Source organism: Panthera onca, chromosome B2, assembly GCF_046562875.1.
Source record: "Panthera onca isolate mPanOnc1 chromosome B2, mPanOnc1 haplotype 2, whole genome shotgun sequence".
In the NCBI taxonomy this organism is placed as follows: domain Eukaryota; kingdom Metazoa; phylum Chordata; class Mammalia; order Carnivora; family Felidae; genus Panthera; species Panthera onca.
Genome location: NC_138343.1, coordinates 47,378,927 through 47,398,169, shown reverse-complemented (window position 1 = coordinate 47,398,169; position 19,243 = coordinate 47,378,927). Strand labels below are relative to the sequence as shown.

Sequence of the window (19,243 nt, the reverse complement as noted above, 5' to 3'; positions counted from 1 at the left end):
TACAGAGAATAACTTCACATGATAAACACCCTTTTACTTACTCAGTTATGAGAGTGGAAAAAGTGAGTATAGACGCTGGCATCACATTAGCTTGGAGTCCACCTGTGCTTTACCAGCCACTACGTGTCTGATTTGAAGCACTTACATAAACCCTGTGTGCCTTAACTGGAAAACAAGAAGTTCCTATGTCATAGAATTTGTCATGAAGATTAAGCTACTTACTTAATCTATATAAAATGCTAGAACACTGTATGCCTGGCACATAATAGACACTCAAAAAAGCATGGGACTGAAAATATAGGTAAGGTTGATTATATACTTTCAAATAAAAAATTTAGGGGCACCTCAGTGACTCAGTCAGTTAAGTAGCCAACTCTTGATTTCAGTTCAGGTCATGATCTCACGGTTGTGAGATTGAGCTCCATGTCAGGCTTTGCACTGACAGCACAAAGCCTGCTTGGGATTTTCTCCCTTCCTGTCTCTCTGCCCCTCCCCTGCTCTCTCTGTGTCTCTCAAAATAAAAAAAAAAATAAACATTTAAAAAAATTAAAATGACTTTCACCCTACTATTTCTTGTATAACTGAAAATGAGTTCACATTTGGCTCGTTGAGGTCATAACAGATCTAAGTCCACTATTCTGTTTGTTGCTATTACACAATACATGAATATGTGCTCAATCTTGAAAGGCAGCATTAATCAGAATGGTAATCACTCTGAGAAGGCTATAAAAACAAGAGTTCATCTATCTTTTATCAAAGAATAGCACAACCCTCAGACATTTTGACGTCTACCTCAACTTCACCGAAGTAACAATCAACAATGAAGATACTTTGTATTTTCCTGACCTTTGTCTTCACTGTGTCCTGTGGTCCATCAGGTAATATTTGCTAATAGGGAAAAGGAGGGAAGAACAAAATGCTTTTTTATAAATGCTTTACTCTGGCAAGAAAAGAAAAAAAAAAAAAAACAAGTAAATTGTTAGGAGATTCCACATGAACTTAAAATGCAATTGACTCTCTTTTGCATGAAAGAAGAAATGAGTGGAACTGACAGTTGAGAGGATAAAGGCAAAAAAAAAAAAAAAGAAAAAAGAAAAAAGAAAGAAAAGAAAGAAAAGAAAAGAAAAAGAAAAAAGAAAAAAGAAAAATTCCCAAGATGTAGAATTAAGAATTAAATGTTTGTTATTTTGTTTGATGAGACTATGACTTCTTACACGCTTCCTACTGCCTTCTCTTTTTAAATGTAATTTAATGAACTAATACTATAGCTGTTGTCAAATTAAGCTTTCTACAACTGGTCCAGTAACTTGTGGGAGAGAGGGGATGTTTTAGGTGGATGGCTATTTAGAACACAAAACAGGTAGACTATTTTTTCCACATCCTTTTCACTTTACTCTTGAGGAAGCATGCGCAGATTAGATATTTAATGATATTCTATTTTTTTAAAAGCTAGGCAAAAGAAATATTGTTGGATAAATATTCATATTGTAAAAATGTGTAGGGGATAAAATCTATCTTTTTAATACAGTTGTCTGGACATGATTTTAGAAACAAGATGGTTTCATTCTATACTTGAAACAGCTTTATTTATCTATCCAGCTATCTATGCAAGGGGATTAAATTTGTATTTATGATCATAGATACTTTTTCTTAGTTTCACAGAAAAAAACAAAAGAAGATGTAGACAGAAAAAGAGAATGTTACCTTGTCCGTGGTGCCTGCAAGACTTCATGCAACAGTTGGGAATACATATATAATTACTGCAATACTGAGCCCTGCTGTGTTGTACGGGACTACCAAAAGCCAGTCACTAAACACATCACTACTAGTTCATACAGAGTAAATGATAAGTCCACTATACCACACAAAATTAAATTGTAACACCACTATTAATAAAAATGAACTTTCTTACTTTTTTGAATCTATTTTCACGTGAGTGTCTTTTGGCTTTCTGGATTACACAACTATATCATGGCAGCTAGTAAGTTCAATGTTAGGTTAGTACAAGAGGAATAAAGAGGGGTAGCCTGTTTTTTAAAACTGGCTGAAGTTCTTCTCTATCCACATGACAAATGCCTTGCATCTTTCATACTTCTATTTATCTCTGGCGTGTTTATTTACCCTGTGCAGTAGCCTAGTTATTTCCCATGATCTTTTAGGTGTCAGTCATCAGTCATGATTTATGCTACTTTTTCATAATTGCAGCAAAAATGTGCTTGAGTCTCTAGACACAAAGTCATAAATACCTTAACACATAAAAAGGCAGTATTAGTAGTATAATTATGAGTAAGAACAATCAAACAAAACTCAATAGGGAGTAAAATGTGATGAGAATAAAAGGAAGTTAAAAACATTGTTTAAAGCATTTTTTTTTCTTACCATAAAGTGTTAAAAAAAATTTGGAAGAATACAAAAATGTCTGAAGAAAACAAAGAAAAACCGTTTCTAATTCTAGAGCTAACCTTGTATCATAATTAATTCTGAACATAGGCAGCCATTTCAAGGTCTTCTCTTCTGGTTCTTAAGAATTTTCTCTAACTTCTGCATCTTATAATTCGTATTTAATACTTCTATCCTGTCCCCATCTTCAGTGAACTCATTGTATTTCTGGTTTTCCACTTTCCACATTAATTCTACCATAATATTGAATTAATGTTGACATGACTTTCTTATGAATTGTAAAGATTTCCATCAACAAATACTTGATGTGTAGAATTTAAAGTCTCCACTGAGTGTATTTTTTTACCCATAGCTATAGCACATACCTGGAAAAATATAAAAATTTAGGTGAGAATTCTGATTTAAAGAAAATGAAAGAAGTCCAATGAACTTGGGGATTAAGACGAGAGGATAATTCCGAGTTTTCTTACTTGGAGAAACTGCCGAACAATGTGATCATTCATTAGGAAACAGAGCTAAAGACATAGATTTGGAAAGGAACATTTATGACATGTTGAGCTTAGACTTTTTGGCCATATACAGGTGTGAAGTTTGGGAAAGAAAAATGTGCTTCAAATATAGATTTCAGGAGCCATTAACTGAAGCAATGAGATAAAATCACCCAAAAGACGATTACAGATTGATAAGAAGAAGCAGAAAAAAAGCCAAAATCCTAAAGAATAGCATTTAAAGGAATTGCATAAAATCCAATAAACATTAAATTGGATTGGATGGAGTTGGATTCCATAAGAGAGTAAGAAGGAGAAGCTAGCCAATGAGAACTCACTCCCAGCCTTCATATCTTCCCAGATGAGGTCTCAGATAGAGAAGAAAAGAGGTCACACATACCTACTATGCTCTGTGTTAACTTTTGATCCACAGAATCAATGAACATAATAAAATGGTTTCTGTTTTAAACCACAAAGTTTCAGGGTAGCACAGTAATACTAACTAAAAGTGTGTATAACTTCTAAACTATAAACGTTTTTAAAAAAGAAAAAAGAAAAAATACATAATGAAGCATAGACAAGATTTCTGAAATGATGAGATAAAAAGATTCAGAATTCTTTCCCTTCATAAAGCAGCAAAACCGTGACAAGAAATCAATTTTTCGAGAGCTATCCAAATTAACCACAGATTTGCAAAAATCCAAGAAGCATTTATTTATTTAAAAAAACAAAAACCAAACCAAACCAAACAAAAACAAAAACCACCACAGGGGCACCTGGGTGGCTCAGTTGGCTAAGCAGCCAACTTCGGCTCAGGTCATGATCTTGCAGTTCTTGGGTTCGAGCCCCGTGTTGGGCTCTGTGCTGACAGCTCAGAGCCTGGAGCCTGCTTCAGATTCTGTGTCTCCTTCTCTCTCTACTCTTCCCCCGCTCATGCTCTGTAACTTTCTGTCTCTTAAACATCAATAAACGTTAAAAAACTTAAAAAGAAACCAACCCAAACAAAAACAAAACAAAACATTCTGAATCTCAATAAAAACAGCTAACTTTGTGGCAGTTAAACTGTCCCATTCATTACTTTCCAACTTTCCTCAGCTCCACAAGTAGCCTTGACAATCTGCAGCCTTCTTATCAACGTAGCTGTGAATATATAGAGTATCTACAACTCAATAATAAAAACACTCTAATCCAATTATAAAATGGACAGCGGAGTTGAATAGACATTTCTCCAAAGTATATCCAAAGAGGATATACAAATGTTCAACAGGCATATGGAAAGGTGTTTAACCTTAATAGCCATCAAGGAAATGGAAATCAGCACCACAATGAGTTACCACTTCCCACCGGTTAAAAGAGGTATAAGGAACATAAAACACATAAACAAATGTTGGGTATGATATGAAGAAATTGGAACTCTCATACACTGCTAGTGCGGATGTAAATTGGCACAAACAGTTGGGAAAATATTCCGCCAGTTCCTGAAACAGTTAAGGCTGGAGTTTACATTTGATTCTGCAATCCTACTCTCAGATATATATGCAAGAGAAATTAAAAATGTCAATAGAAAAACTTGCACACAAATGTTCATGGCAGCATTATTCATAACAGCCAAAGGTGAAAACAACCCAAATATTTATAAACTGATAGATAGATAAACTTGTGTAGAAAACCCATACAATGGAATATTATTTTGGCAAAAAATGGAATGAAGTATGAAGTCGTGCTATAACATGATAAAGGTCAGAAGACCTTTCCTGAGAAATATACAACATTCTTTCAGTAACAGTAGTGTATGCAAGACAGAAATTTGGATCTACAAAAAGGAATAAACTGACCATGGAATTTGTACATTTGTGGGTAAATGTAAAATATTCTTTCCCTCAGTATTTAATCTCTGTTAAAGATAATTTACTGCTTAAAAGAAAAGTAATAATATATTGTGCAGTTGATTGCATTGCACAAAGAATGAGAATAGCCCACATTATGAATTATGGGAAAGAGGAAATATTAGTATAGAATTGTAAGACTTACATTATAATGAAAGTTAGAAAGCTATATTATAAACTTTGAAGAAGAACAAAAATATATGTAACCAATGGGGTAGATAAAATGTAATCATAAAACATATACAGATAAAGAAAGGGAAAGGGAACAAAGTCAGGGAGAAAAAACAGAAAACAAATAACAAGGTGGCAGTTTTTTGTTTGTTTGCCTTAAAGTTTATTTTTGAGAGGGAAGAGAAGGGAAGAGAGAGAAGGGGAGAAAGAAAATCCCTGGCAGTCTCTGTGCTTAGAGTAGGGTTGTTTGAGCAGGGTTCATACTCATGAAATGTGAGATCATGACCTGAGCTGAAATCAAGAGCTGGACACTCAAGTGACTGAGTCACCCAGGTGCCCCAACAATGTGGCAATTTTAAACAAAACCATATTATAATTTCAATAAGTGTGCACATTAAATGTAAACATGACAATTAAAGGACAGCGAATATAAGACAGGATATTACATTGATTTTTTTCTGCATAACAAATTACTGCAAGAGGTAAAACCTTAAAACCTTTATTATCTCATAGACTCTATGAGTAGGATTCCAGAAACAGCTTAGCATGGTGCTGCTGTCCCAAGATCTTTGTTGAGATTGCACTGAAGCAGATAACTATAGCTATAGACATCTCAATACTTCGCGGGGGTCAAAGGATCTGCTTTGTGAAATCATTATTTCACAAGATGCAAACAAATAAATGTCATAACCATTTATGATAAAAAGTCTTGGCAACCATAAATAGAAGGGAACAGTCCCAACCTGAAAAAGACATCTATGAAACACCTACAGCTATCATCATTCTTATGGTCAAAGATGGGATTGAATGCATTTCCTCTAAAATCAAGGACAAGGTAAGAATAATCACTTTCACCACCTGAATTCCAAGTTGTAAGAGAATCTTAGAAAGTACAACAGGAAAAATAAACAAAGGCATGTAGATTATAAATTAAAAACAAACAAACTTATTTTCACTTGACATGATTCTATACAGTAAATGTCTATACAGTAAATCTAAGGAATCTAAAAATGAAGGTAAACTAATAAGTAATACCTTTGATACAGAAAAATATAAAAATTACATTGCTGTAAACTAGAAATACATACGTGACCTAAAGACACCTGCAGATTGAAAGTAAGGAGATGCAGAACCATTTATCATGCTAATGGATGTCAAAAGAAAGCTGGAGTAGCCATATCTATGTCTACATTTTAAAACAAAGACTGTAACAAAAGAGGAAGAAGGGCATTATATCATAATTAAGGAATCAATCCACCAAGAAGATCTAATCATTGTAAATATTTATTCCTTCAATTTGGAGCACCCAAATATATAAATCAATTACTCACAAACATAAAGAAACTCATTAATAATAATACCGTAATAGTAGGGGACTTTAACACCCCACTTATAACAATGGGACAGATCCTCTAAACAGAAAATCAACAAGGAAACAAAGGCTTTAAATAACACACTGGACAGGATGAACTTAACAGATATATTCAGAATACTTCATCTTCAAGCAGAAGAATACACATTCTTCTCAAGTGCACATGAAACAATCTCCAGAATAGATCACATCCTGGGTCACAAGTCAGCCCTAAACAAGTACAAAAAGATTGATATTTTCATACCATGCATATTTTCAGACCACAACACTATGAAACTTGAAACAAACCACAAGAAAAGTTTGGAAAAACCATATGTATTTGTAGATTAAAGACATCCTACTAAAAAATGAATGGGTTTTGAACTTGCTTGCACTGTGCAAACACCCAAAGCTCTGCTTCTGTGGATCCATCCCTCTGATGGGTCTGCCTCCCTCCTGGTGCTTCAGGGCCCCTCCCACAGGGGATCACGATAGCAAAGAGAGCTAAGCCTACCCCTCCTGCCCCTGTGCACCTTGCGGATCCACCCCGTCTAATACGTACATGGCCAGATCCCATCAAAGCAGCACCACAAGCCTGGCAGTGTGCAAGCAGCTCAGACAGGGGCCACACCACTCCACAGTGAGTCCTGCCCCTGGGAGAGGGGAAGATAAGGTACACACCAGTCTGACTGTCGCCCCAGTGGTGGGCTGGGGGCAGACATCGGGTCTGACTTCAGCCTTGCCCACCAACACAAGTTACTCCGGACAGCACAGGGGAAGTGCCCTGCAGTTTGGAGCCACCGCAGGAACTACCCAAGTTGACGAAATGGAAGAATTCTCCTCAAAAGAAACTCCAGGAAGTAGTTACAGCTAACGAATTGACCAAAAACGATTTAAGCAATATAATGGAACAAGAATTTAGAATAATAGTCATAAAATTAATCGCTGGGCTTGAGAAAAGCATTGAGGACCTTAGAGAATATATTGCTACAGAGATCAAGGGACCAAGAAATAGTCAAGAGGAGCTAAAAAAATGCTATAAATGAGGTGCAAAATAAAATGGAGGCAGCCATAGCACAGATTGAAGAGGCAGAGGAGAGAATAGGTGAATTAGAAGATAAAATTATGGAAAAAGAGGAAGCTGAGAAAAAGAGAGATAAAAAAAATCCAGGAGTATTAGGGGAGAATTAGAGAACTAAGTGATGCACTCAAACAGAACAATATCCATTTCATAGGAATTCCAGAAGAAGAAGAGAGAGAAAGGGGCTGAAGGTGTACTTGAACAAATCATAGCTGAGAACTTCCCTGATCTGTGGAAGGAAAAAGGCATTGAAATCCAAGAGGCACAGAGAACTCCCTTCAGACGTAACATGAATCTATCTTCTGCACAACGTAACACAGTGAAACTGGCAAATTACAAGGATAAAGAGAAAATTCTGAAAGCAGCTAGGGATAAACATGCTCTAACATATAAAGGGAGACTGATAAGACTCATGACGGATCTGTCTACTGAAACTTGGCAGACCAGAAAGGAATGGCAGGAAATCCTCAATGTGATGAACAGAAAAAATATGCAGCCGAGAATCCTTTATCCAGCATCTGTCATTCAGAATAGAAGGAGAGATAAAGGTCTTCCCAAACAAACAAAAACTGAAGGAATTCATCACCACTAAACCAGCTCTACGAGAGATCCTAAGGGGAATTCTGTGAGTGAAATGTTGCAAGGACAAAAAAGTACCAGAGACATTACCATAAGCATGAAATCTACAGACATCACAATGACTCTAAAATCATATCTTTTAATAATAACACTGAATGTAAATGGACTAAATGCTCCAACCAACAGACATAGGGTATCAGAATGGATAAAAAAACAAGACCCATCTATTTGCTGTCTACGAGAGACTCGTTTTAGACCTGAGGATACTTTCAGATTGAAAGTGAGGGGATGGAAAGCTATCTATCATGCTACTGGAAGTCGAAAGAGAGTTGGAGTAGCCACACTTATATCAGACAAACTAGACTTTAAATTAAAGGCTATAACAAGAGATGAATAAGGGCATTATATAATAATTACAGGGTCTATGCATCAGGAAGAGATAACAATTATAAATGTCTATGCACCAAATACGGAAGCTCCCAAATATACAAAACAATTAATCACAAACATAAACAACCTTATTGATAAGAATGTGATAATTGCAGGGGACTTTAATACCCCACTTACAACAATGGATAGATCATCTACACACAGGATCAATAAAGAAACAAGGGTCCTGAATGATACATTGGATCAGATGGACTTGACAGATATATTTAGAACTCTGCATCCCAAAGCAACAGAATATACTTTCTTCTCAAGTGCATATGGAACATTCTCCAAGATAGATCACATACTGGGTCACAAAACAGCCCTTCATAAGTATAAAAGAATTTAGATCATACCATACACACTTCCAGACCACAATGCCATGAAACTTGAAATCAACCACAGAAAAAAGTCTGGAAAACCCTCCAAAAGCATGGAGATTAAAGAACACTCTACTAAAGAATGAATGGGTCAACCAGGCAATTAGGGAAGAAATTAAAAAATATATGGAAACAAATGAAAATACAACAATCCAAACGCTTTGAGATGCAGCAAAGGCAGTCCTGTGAGGAAAATACATTGCAATCAATGAAACAAGAAACAAGAAACAAGAAACAAGAAAAATCCCAAATACAAAATCTAACAGCATACCTAAAGGAAATAGAAGCAGAACAGCAAAGACACCCCAAACCGAGCAGAAGAAGAGAAATAATAAAGATCAGAGCAGAAATAAACAACATAGAATCTAAAAAAAAAAAACAAAAACAAAACAAAAAACAAAACAAAACAACAAAAAAAACTGTAGAGCAGATCAATGAAACCAAGAGTTAGTTTTTTTGAAAAAATAAACAAAATTGATAAACCTCTAGCCAGGCTTCTCAAAAAGAAAAGGGAGAGGGCCCAAATAGATAAAATCATGAATGAAAACAGGGTTATTACAACCAATCCCTCAGAAATACAAGCAATTATCAGGGAATACTATGAAAAATTATATGCCAACAAACTGGACAACCTGGAAGAAATGGACAAATTCCTAAGCACCCTCACAGTTCCAAAGCTCAAACAGGAAGAAATAGAAAACTTGAACAGACCCATAACCAGCGAAGAAATTGAATCAGTTAGCAAAAATCTTCCAACAAATGAGTCCAGGACCAGATGGCTTCCCTAGGAAATTCTACCGGACATTTAAAGCAGAGATAATACTTATCCTTCTCAAGCTGTTCCAAAAAATAGAAGGGAAGGAAAACTTCCAGACTCATTCTATGAAGCCAGCATTACTTTGATTCCCAAACCTGAGAGAGATACAGCAAAAAAAAAAAAAAGAGAACTACAGGCCAATATCTCTGATGAATATGGATGCAAAAATTCTCTACAAGATACTAGCAGGTCGAATTCAACACCATATAAAAAGAATTATTCACCATGGTCAAGTGGGATTCATTCCTGGGCTTCAGGGCTGGTTCAACATTCGCAAATCAATCAATGTGACACATCACACTAAGAAAAGAAAAGAAAAGAAAAGAAAAAAAAGAAAAGAAAAGAAAAGAAAAGAAAAGAAAAGAAAAGAAAAAAGAACAATATGATCCTGTCAATTGATGCATAAAAAGCATTTGACAAAATTCAACATACTTTCTTAGTAAAAACCCTCAAGAAAGTCGGGATAGAAGGAATACACTTAAGCATCATAAAAGCCATTTATGAAAAGCTCACAGCTAATATCATCCTCAATGGGGAAAAACTGAGAGCTTTCCCACTGAGATCAGGAACACCACAGGGATATCCACTCTTACTGCTATTGTTTAACATAGTGTTGGAAGTTCTAGCATCAACAATCAGACAACAAAAGGAAATCAAAGGCATCAAAATTGGCAAAGATGAAGTCAAGCTTTCACTTTTTGCAGATGACATGATATTATACATGGAAAACCTGATAGACTCCACCAAAAGTCTGCTAGAACTGATACATGAATTCAGCAAAGTCGCAGGATACAAAATTAATGTACAGAAATTAGTTGCATTCTTATACACTAACAATGAAGCAACAGAAAGACAAATAAAGAAACTGATCCCATTCACAACTGCACCAAGAATCATAAAATACCTAGGAATAAACCTAACCAAAGATGTAAAAGATCTGTATGCTGAAAACTATAGAAAGCTTATGAAGGAAATTGAAGAAGATATAAAGAAATGGAAAAACATTCCATGCTCATGGATTGGAAGAATAAATATTGTTAAAATGTCAATACTACCCAAAGCTATCTACACATTCAATGCAATCCCAATCAAAATTGCACCAGCATTTTTCTCGAAGCTAGAACAAGCAAACCTAAAATTTGTATGGAATCACAAAAGACCCCAAATAGCCAAAGTAATGTTGAAAAAGAACCAAAGCGGAAGGCAATACAATCCCAGACTTTAACCTCTTCTACAAAGCTGTAATCATCAAGACAGCATGGTATTGGCACAAAAACAGACACCTAGACCAATAGAATAGAATAGAGACTCCAGAATTGGACCCACAAACATATGGCCAACTAATCTTTGACAAAGCAGGGAAGAACACCCAAAGGAAAAAAGACAGTCCCTTTAACAAATGGTGCTGGGAGAACGGGCCAGCAACATGCAAAAGAATGAAACTAGACCACTTTCTTACACCACTCACAAAAATAAACTCAAAATGGATAAAGGACCTGAATGTGAGACAGGAAACCATTAAAACCCTAGAGGAGAAAGCAGGAAAAAACCTCTCTGACCTCACCCGCAACAATTTCTTACTTGACACATCTCCAAAGGCAAGGGAATTAAAAGGGAATTTATGAAGATAAAAAGCTTCTGCACTGCAAAGGAAACAATCAACAAAATTAAAAGGCAACCGATGGAATCGGAAAAGATATTTGCAAATGACATATCAAAGGGCTAGTATCCAAAATCTATAAAGAACTCACCAAACTCCACACCTGAAAAACAAATAATCTAGTGAAGAAATGGGCAGAAAACATGAATAGACACTTCTCTAAAGAAGACATCCAGATAGATGGCCAGCCAACAGACACATGAAAAGATGCTCAACGTCACTCTTCATCAGGGAAATACAAATCAAAACCACACTGAAATACCACCTCACACCAGTCAGAGTGGCGAAAATGAACAAATCAGGAGACTATAGATGCTGGAGAGGATGTGGAGAAATGGGAACCCTCTTGCACTGTTGGTGGGAATGCAAACTGGCACAGAACTCTGGAAAACAGTGTGGAGGTTCCTCAAAAAATGAAAAATAGATCTACCCTATGACCCAGTAATAGCACTGCTAGGAATTTACCCAAGGGATACAGGAGTGCTTATGCATAAGGGCACTTGTACCCCAACATTTATAGCAGCACTTTCAACAATAGTCAAATTGGGAAGAGCCAAATGTCCATCAACTGATGAATGGATAAAGAAATTGTGGTTTATATACACAATGGAATACTACTTGGCAATGAGAAAGAATGAAATATGGCCTTTTGTAGTAACCTGGATGGAACTGGAGAGTGTTATGCTAGGTGAAATAAATCTTACAGAGAAAGACAGATACCACATGTTTTCACTCTTATGTAGATCCTGAGAAACTTAATAGAAGACCATGGGGGAGGGGAAGGAAAAAAAAAGTTAGAGAGGGAGAGAGCCAAACCATAAGAGACTCTTGAAAACTGAGAATAAACTAAGGGTTGATGGGGTGGGGGGCACTGGGAAGGAGGGGTGAGTGGGTGATGGGTATTGAGGAGGGCACCTGTTGGGATGAGCACTGGGTGTTGTATGGAAACCAATTTGACAATAAATTTCATATTAAAAAAAAAGAATGAATGGGTTAACCAAGATTTTAAAGAGGAAATTAAAAAGTACATGGAAACCAATGAAAATGAAAACACGACAGTCCAAAATCTTTGGGATGCAGCAAAGTGATCATAAGAGGGATCATAAGTAGCAATCCAAGCCTTCCTAAAGAAGGAAGAAAGGTCTCAAATACACAAGCTAGGCTTACATCTAAAGGAGCTGGAAATTGAACAGAAAATAAAGCCCCAAAACAACTAAAAAAGGGAAATAATAAACATTAGAGCAGAAATCAATGATAGCAAAAAAGAAAAAAAAAGAATAGATCAATGAAACAAGGACAAGGAGCAGGTTCTTTGAAAGAATTAACAAAACTGATAGCCCCTAACCAGAATAATCAAAAAGAGAAAGGAAAAGACCCAAATAAATAAAATCATGAAGGAAAGAGTAGAAATCACAGCCAACACCACAGAAATACAAAACAATAATAAGAGAATATTATGAACAATTATATGCCCAAAAATTGGGCAATCTGGAAGAAATGGATACATTCCTAGAAACACATAAACTACCAAAACTGAAACAAGAAGAAATAGAAAATTTGAACAGATCCATAACCAGTAAAGAAATGGAATCAGTAATGAAAATTCTCCCAGCCAACAAGAGTCTAGGGCTAGCTGGCTTCCCAGGGGAATTCTTCCAAACATGGAAGAGTTAATATCCGTTCTTTTTAAGCTGTTCCAAAACATAGAAATGGAAGGAAAACTTCCATACTCATTCTATGAGGCCAGCATTACCAGACAAAGAACCCACTAAAAAGGAGAATTACAGACCAGTTTCCCTGATGAACATGGATGCAAAAATCCTCAACAAGATAATAGCAAATTGAATCCAAAAATACATTAAATGAATTATTCACCAGTATCAAATGGGATGTATTCCTGGGCTGCAGGGGTGGTTCAATATCCGCAAATCAATCAATGTGATACATCACATTAATAAAAGAAAGGATAAGAACCACATGACCCTCTCAATAGAAGCAGGAAAAGCATTTGACAAAATACAGCATCCTTTCTTGATAAAAACGCTCAAGAAAGTAAGGATAGAAGGAGTATACCTCAACATCATAAAGGTTATATACAAAAGACTCAACAGCTAATATCACCCTCAATGGGGAAAAACTGACAGCTTGCCTCCTAAAGTCAGGAACATGACAGGGATGTCCACTCTCACCACTATTGTTCAACATAGTACTGGAAGTCCTAGCCTCAGCAATCAGAAAACAAAAGTAAATAAAAGATATCAAAATCTGAAAGGAAGAAGTCAAACTTTCATTCTTCCCAGACAACATGATACTCTATGTGGAAAACCTGAAAGAGCCCACCAAAAAACTGCTAGAACTCATACATGAATTTAGGAAAGTCACGGGATATAAAATCCACATATAGAAATCAGTTGCATTTGTATATACCAGTAAAGAAGCAACAGAAAGAGAAATCAAGGAATCAATCCCATTTACAATTGCACCAAAACCTGTAAAATACCTGGGAATAACCTAACCAAAGAGGTAAAATATCTGTATGCTGAAAACTATAGAAAGCTTATGAATGAAATTGAAGAAGATACAAAGAAATGGAAAAACATTCCATGCTCACAAATTGAAAGAATAAATATTGTTAAAATGTTGATACTGCCCAAAGCAATCTGCACGTTCAGTGTAATTCCTATCAAAATAACACCAGCATTCTTCACATAGCCAAACAAACAATTCCAACATTTGTATGGAACCACAAAAGACCCTGAATAGCTAAAGCAATGTTGAAAAAGAAAACCACAGCTGGAGGCATCACAATCCCATCATGTAATCCTGCATTACAAAGCCATAATCATTAAGACAGTGTGGTATTGGCACAAAAACAGACACATAGACCAATGGAACAGAATAGAGAACCCAGAAATGGACTGACAAATGTATGGCCAACTCATCTTTGACAAAGCAGTAAAGAATATCCAATGGAAAAAGACAGTCTTTTTCAGCAAATGGTGTTAGGAAAACTGGACAGCAACACACAGAAGAACGAGCCTGGGCTACTTTCTTACACCATATACAAAAACAAACTCAAAATGGATGAAAGACCTAAATGTAAGAAAAGAAACCATCAAAATCCTAGAAGAGAAAACAGGCAACAACCTCGTTGACCTTGGCTACAGCAACTTCCTACTAGACATGTCTCTTGAGCCAAGGGACATAAAAGCAAAAATGAACTATTGGGACCTTATCAAGATAAAAAACCTTCTGCACTATAAAGGAAACAATCAACAAAACTAAAAGGCAACTGACAGGATGGGAGAAGATATTTCCAACTTACGTATCAGATAAAGGGTTAGTATCAAAAATCTATAGAGAACTTGTCAAACTCAACACCCAAAAAACAAATGATCTAGTGAAGAAATGGGCAAAAGACATGAATAGACACATTTACAAAGAAGACATCCAGATGGCTAACAGACACAAGAAAAGATGCTCAATATCACTCATCATCAGGGAAATACAAATCAAAACCTTAATGAACTACCACCTCACACTTGTCAGAACGGCTAAAAATAACAACTCAGAAAAGAACAGATATTGGCAAGGATGCAGAAAAAGACGAACATTTTTGCACTGTTGGTGGGAATGCAAACTGGTATGGCCACTCTGGAAAACAGTACAGAGGTTACTCAGAAAATAAACAATAGAGCTAATCTATGACCCAGCAATTATACTACTAGGTATTTATCCAAAGATTACAAAAATGCTGATTTGAAGGGGAACCTTGCACCCCAATGTTTACAGCAGCACTATCAACAGTAGCCAAAATATGGAAAGAGGCCAAATGTCCATTAACTGATGAATGGATAAGGAAGATGTGAGATAAATATAATGGAATATTACTAGGCAATCAAAAAGAATGGAATCTTGCCATTTACAACAATGTGGATGGAACTAGAATGTATTATGCTAAGTGAACTAAGTCTGTTGGAGAAAGACAACTATATGATTTCACTCATGTGGAATTTAAGAAACACAATGGATGAACATAGGGGAAGAGAAGGAAAATTAAGATAAAAACATAGAGAAAAGCAAACCATAAGTGACTATTAACTATAGAGAACAAACTGAGGGTTGCTGGAAGGATGTGGGTGGGAGATAGGCTACATGAGTGATGTCATTAAAGAGGGCACTTTTTGGGATGAACACTGGGTATCATATGTAAGTGATTAATACAAAATTCTTCTCCTGAAACCATTATTACACTATATATTAACTAACTTGGATTTGAATAATAAAAAAAAACTAACCCAAATATTTTAAGAAAAAAAAGAAAGGATTCGAAAATACTACATATGAAAGTATTCAAAACAAAGAGAGAATATATGCATTACTTCCCTATACATTGACAAATACATTGTTGAGAGGAATTGAAGAAGTAAACAATGAAAGGTGGGAATACAAACTGGTGCAGCCACTCTGAAAAACAGTATGGAGTTTCTTCAAAAAGTTACAAATAGAACTACCCTACAACCCAGCAATTATACTACTAGGTATTCAACCAAAGCATACAAAAATATAGATTCTAAAGGATACATGCACCCTGATGTTTATAACCACATTATCAACAATAGCCAATCTGTCCATCAACTGTTGAATGGATAAAGATGTGGAATGTGCATGTGTGTGTATATATGTGTGTATATATGTATATATGTGTGGAATGGAATATTGGAATGGAATATTACCCAGTCATCAGAAAGAATGAAATCTTGTCATTTGCAATGATTTGAATGGAGCTAGAGTGTATTATGCTAAATGAAATAGGTCAGTCAGAGTAGACAAATACCATATGATTTTACTCATATGTGGAATTTAAGAAACAGTACAGATGAACCTTAGGGTTTGGGAAAAGAAGAAGAGAGGGAGGCAAACCATAAGTGACTCTTCACTATAGAGAACAAACTGAGGATTGCTGGAGGGAGGTTGGTGGGGGGATGGGCTAAATGGGTGATGGGTATTAATGAGGGAATTTGTTATGATGAGCCCTGGGTGTTATATGTAAGTGATGAATCACTAAATTCTACTCCTGAAACTGATATTATACTAGTTAACTAACTAGTTAAATGTTTAAATGAAAACTTAAGAAAAAAGAGAGAAGTAAATAATGAAGAGATATATATTGATCAGGCATTGGACATGTTAAAATGCCAAATTTCATCATATGGGACTACAGATTCAATAAAATCTCAACCAAAATACCAGCTGGCTTTTAAAATAGGTATTGACAATCTTACTTAAAAATTTGTGTGAAAATTTACCAGACCAAAAATAACCAGGAATTGAAGATTGAGAACTAAGTTGTAGAGATGACACTACTTGATTTCAAGTTTTACTATAAAGATTCAAAAAGAGAATTTGGTATTGACATAGAGGAGAGAATGAATCAGAATGAATCAGAATGTAAAATGTTGAAACAAACTCAATATATGTAATCAACTGATTTTTTACAAAGATGCCAAAGAAATTCATCTGGATTATATCTACTCTAATAAAAACATTCCTACATATTGGAGATTCAGTGTCAAACAAGAGAAATACAGTTCTTCCCTAATGGAGTTTTTAGTTTTGTTTAAATAAAACCATGACCAATAAAGAAATCATGTGGAGAAATCTAAGATTTTTAGTATAGGAATTTGTGTCCCAGTAAAAAGGAACTTTTTCCCCCCAAGACATTGAGAGTTCTAACCCCTTCTGCTCACTTTAAAGGAACCTTTCCAATCTATATCCACAAGGTATTGTATTTCTTCATCCTAGAACTGGTTTTACAACAATATGTAAAAGCTATGGCATGACTAACTAAGATAACAACACCAAACAGACCTCTAGATACTGAGAAAATGTTCAAGGAAAAAAGAATAACGCAAATAAAAAAACTCTTTTAAATATATTTGGAGAGGTATTCAAAAAGATCTTACATCAACAAAACAAAAATACAGCTTCTATGGCAAAAGAACAGAGAAACAGATAAGGGCACTTACATCTTAAATATGATTGCTAAAAAAAAAAAAAATAGTAACACCAAAAAGTGAAAGGTATTTAAATCATAAAATGGCAACATAAGTAGACATAAAAATAAGATAGTAAAGACAAAACTAGAGAGGGATATTTCAACATTTGACCAAAAGAAATCCCCTAAAGCGAGAAAATAAATATACAAATAAGGAGAGAAAGTGTTCATCAGAGGAAAAAAATATAAAAAGAGAAGAGAACAATTCCTAGATTTGAAGATACAGGCTCACTGGTTTTAGATCTAACTCATAAAAAAAGAAGTTCACACCAGGAAATGTGTGACTATAAAATCTGGGTTACAAATTATAAAGATAATGTCCTAAAACGTGTCATGAAAGAACAAAAAATCAAACCATTTAAAAGGAGTTAACCTAATTTTGGATTTCTCATCAGGGAGACTGTATAATAGAAGTGGCTAATGACTTCACATGATTTTGAACATAGATTTTACATCCAAATAATCAGATATGAGGGCAGAATAAAAATATTTCCTTGCATGGAAATTCCTGCATTTCCTATCTTTTTTTTTTTTAAAAGAACATTTCCGGATGGAGAAAAAAACAAAAAAGAATACAGGAGATGCAAATAACAGTAGATTCAGTGCAGTTAAACAGGTTCAGAAACTCTTAGAACAAAGAAGGCACAGGAAGAGCCTATCATACTGGGACAAACTTGAGGATGAGGACTGATCATTATTTATATCTTTTATTCACATCTAAAAGAAAACTATAGGAAAAAAAATTTTTTCCAAAGTGTCAGAACCAAAAGTTAAACAATGAAAACTAAAATACGTGAAAACATTTGAGAAAAAAAATGAGAAAGAGAGATAATAATAAAAGAAAACAAGAAGAAAAATAGTAAAATAATGGTAATAATTCACTTAACTTTGAAACCAACAACATTTGTCTTTGGTTAGCACAGTGTTGCCACATTAGGTGCATTAAAAAGGCAATAAAATCCATACTACTTATTGTAACACAGTATTTCAATATAAAGCTTAAGTGCCTCTATTCAGAGTGCAAACATTATCCCAGACAAAGGTAAAAGGCAATGTATAACAACAGGTGAATGAGATGTGCAAAGTAGGGAGGAAGGTTGGAGGAAATGGCAAGGGAACTAATATCCTTATTTTAAATAGAGAAAGTTGAATGTTGTGGCTAACGTTGGTGGGAAAAAAGTGTTTAAATATTTGAAGATAAACTAAAGAACTTTCAAAAATTAATATAACTTTCAAATATTTGAGGAACAGAACAGCACAGGAGTGTAAGTGATCTGAATCCACATTTTTCTTGGGGGAAACCAAAAGATACATTCTGTAGTTGGCAGGCAAGGACAAAGTATTAAGCTGGGTCCTAATTCTTATGTTAATAAGAAGATCTAAAATAAGGAGATTGAATAGGAAATTATTTCTATTCATTACAAGATCTTTTTTTTTTCAATCCTTATTGTGTACCTATATTACTATGATAAAAAAAAAAAACTTAAAATGAATGGAGACTAATTGGGCTTTTCTAGGAAAAAGCAGAGCTCCCTAAATATTCAAGTTGCATCTGAAAAGAATATAGTGAAAATTAATGACAAAAGTGAGGCCTCCTATCTGTTATTTGGTAAATTAATAGTTTAGGGAAATCAATGGGATAACTGAATATAAGTCAGAATTTGGGATATATGGACATATTGATGATATTGTATACCGAATTAGAGACTAGAATGTATTTTGAAAAGTAATCAGGAGTTTAACCAACATGGTAATGTTCAGTTGTTTACATCTGAAATGGAAGATATTTCTCTTAAACCCACTCCATGCATGCCCTTTATGTTGATGTTTAACTGATCACCATCGATACAAGGATGTCATGTGTACAGGCTGCTTCCACATAGAGATTCCTCTCTAAAGATCAATAATCTCAAGTATTCTCAATTTGGGTAATTCTACCCACA

The 19,243-nt window shown here is 35.1% G+C and overlaps 2 protein-coding genes across 2 annotated transcripts in view; both read left to right on the top strand.

The window, feature by feature from the left end:
• The first annotated feature begins 820 nt into the window (after positions 1-820).
• On the top strand, positions 821-1,881 carry DEFB113 (defensin beta 113). The gene is made up of 2 exons (XM_060617191.1): positions 821-878; positions 1,655-1,881. Exons 1-2 carry the CDS (start codon positions 821-823, stop codon positions 1,879-1,881), a joined length of 285 nt encoding a protein of 94 aa, XP_060473174.1.
• Positions 1,882-1,971: 90 nt separating this feature from the next.
• Positions 1,972-19,243, top strand: part of DEFB114 (defensin beta 114) — a 29,340-nt gene continuing 12,068 nt past the window's right edge. Inside the window, exon 1 of the mRNA XM_060617190.1 lies at positions 1,972-1,981. Within this exon, the coding sequence (XP_060473173.1) occupies positions 1,972-1,981 (10 nt within the window). The remainder of the gene's footprint in view (positions 1,982-19,243) is intronic.

What these genes read in the sequence shown, in the direction of transcription:
- DEFB113 (XM_060617191.1), top strand. Translation starts at nt 821, where the DNA reads ATGAAGATACTTTGTATTTTCCTGACCTTTGTCTTCACTGTGTCCTGT. An exon ending in TGTGTCCTGTGGTCCATCAG is followed by an intron (nt 879 to 1,654) that starts GTAATATTTGCT and finishes ACTTTTTCTTAG; the next exon opens with TTTCACAGAAAAAAACAAAA.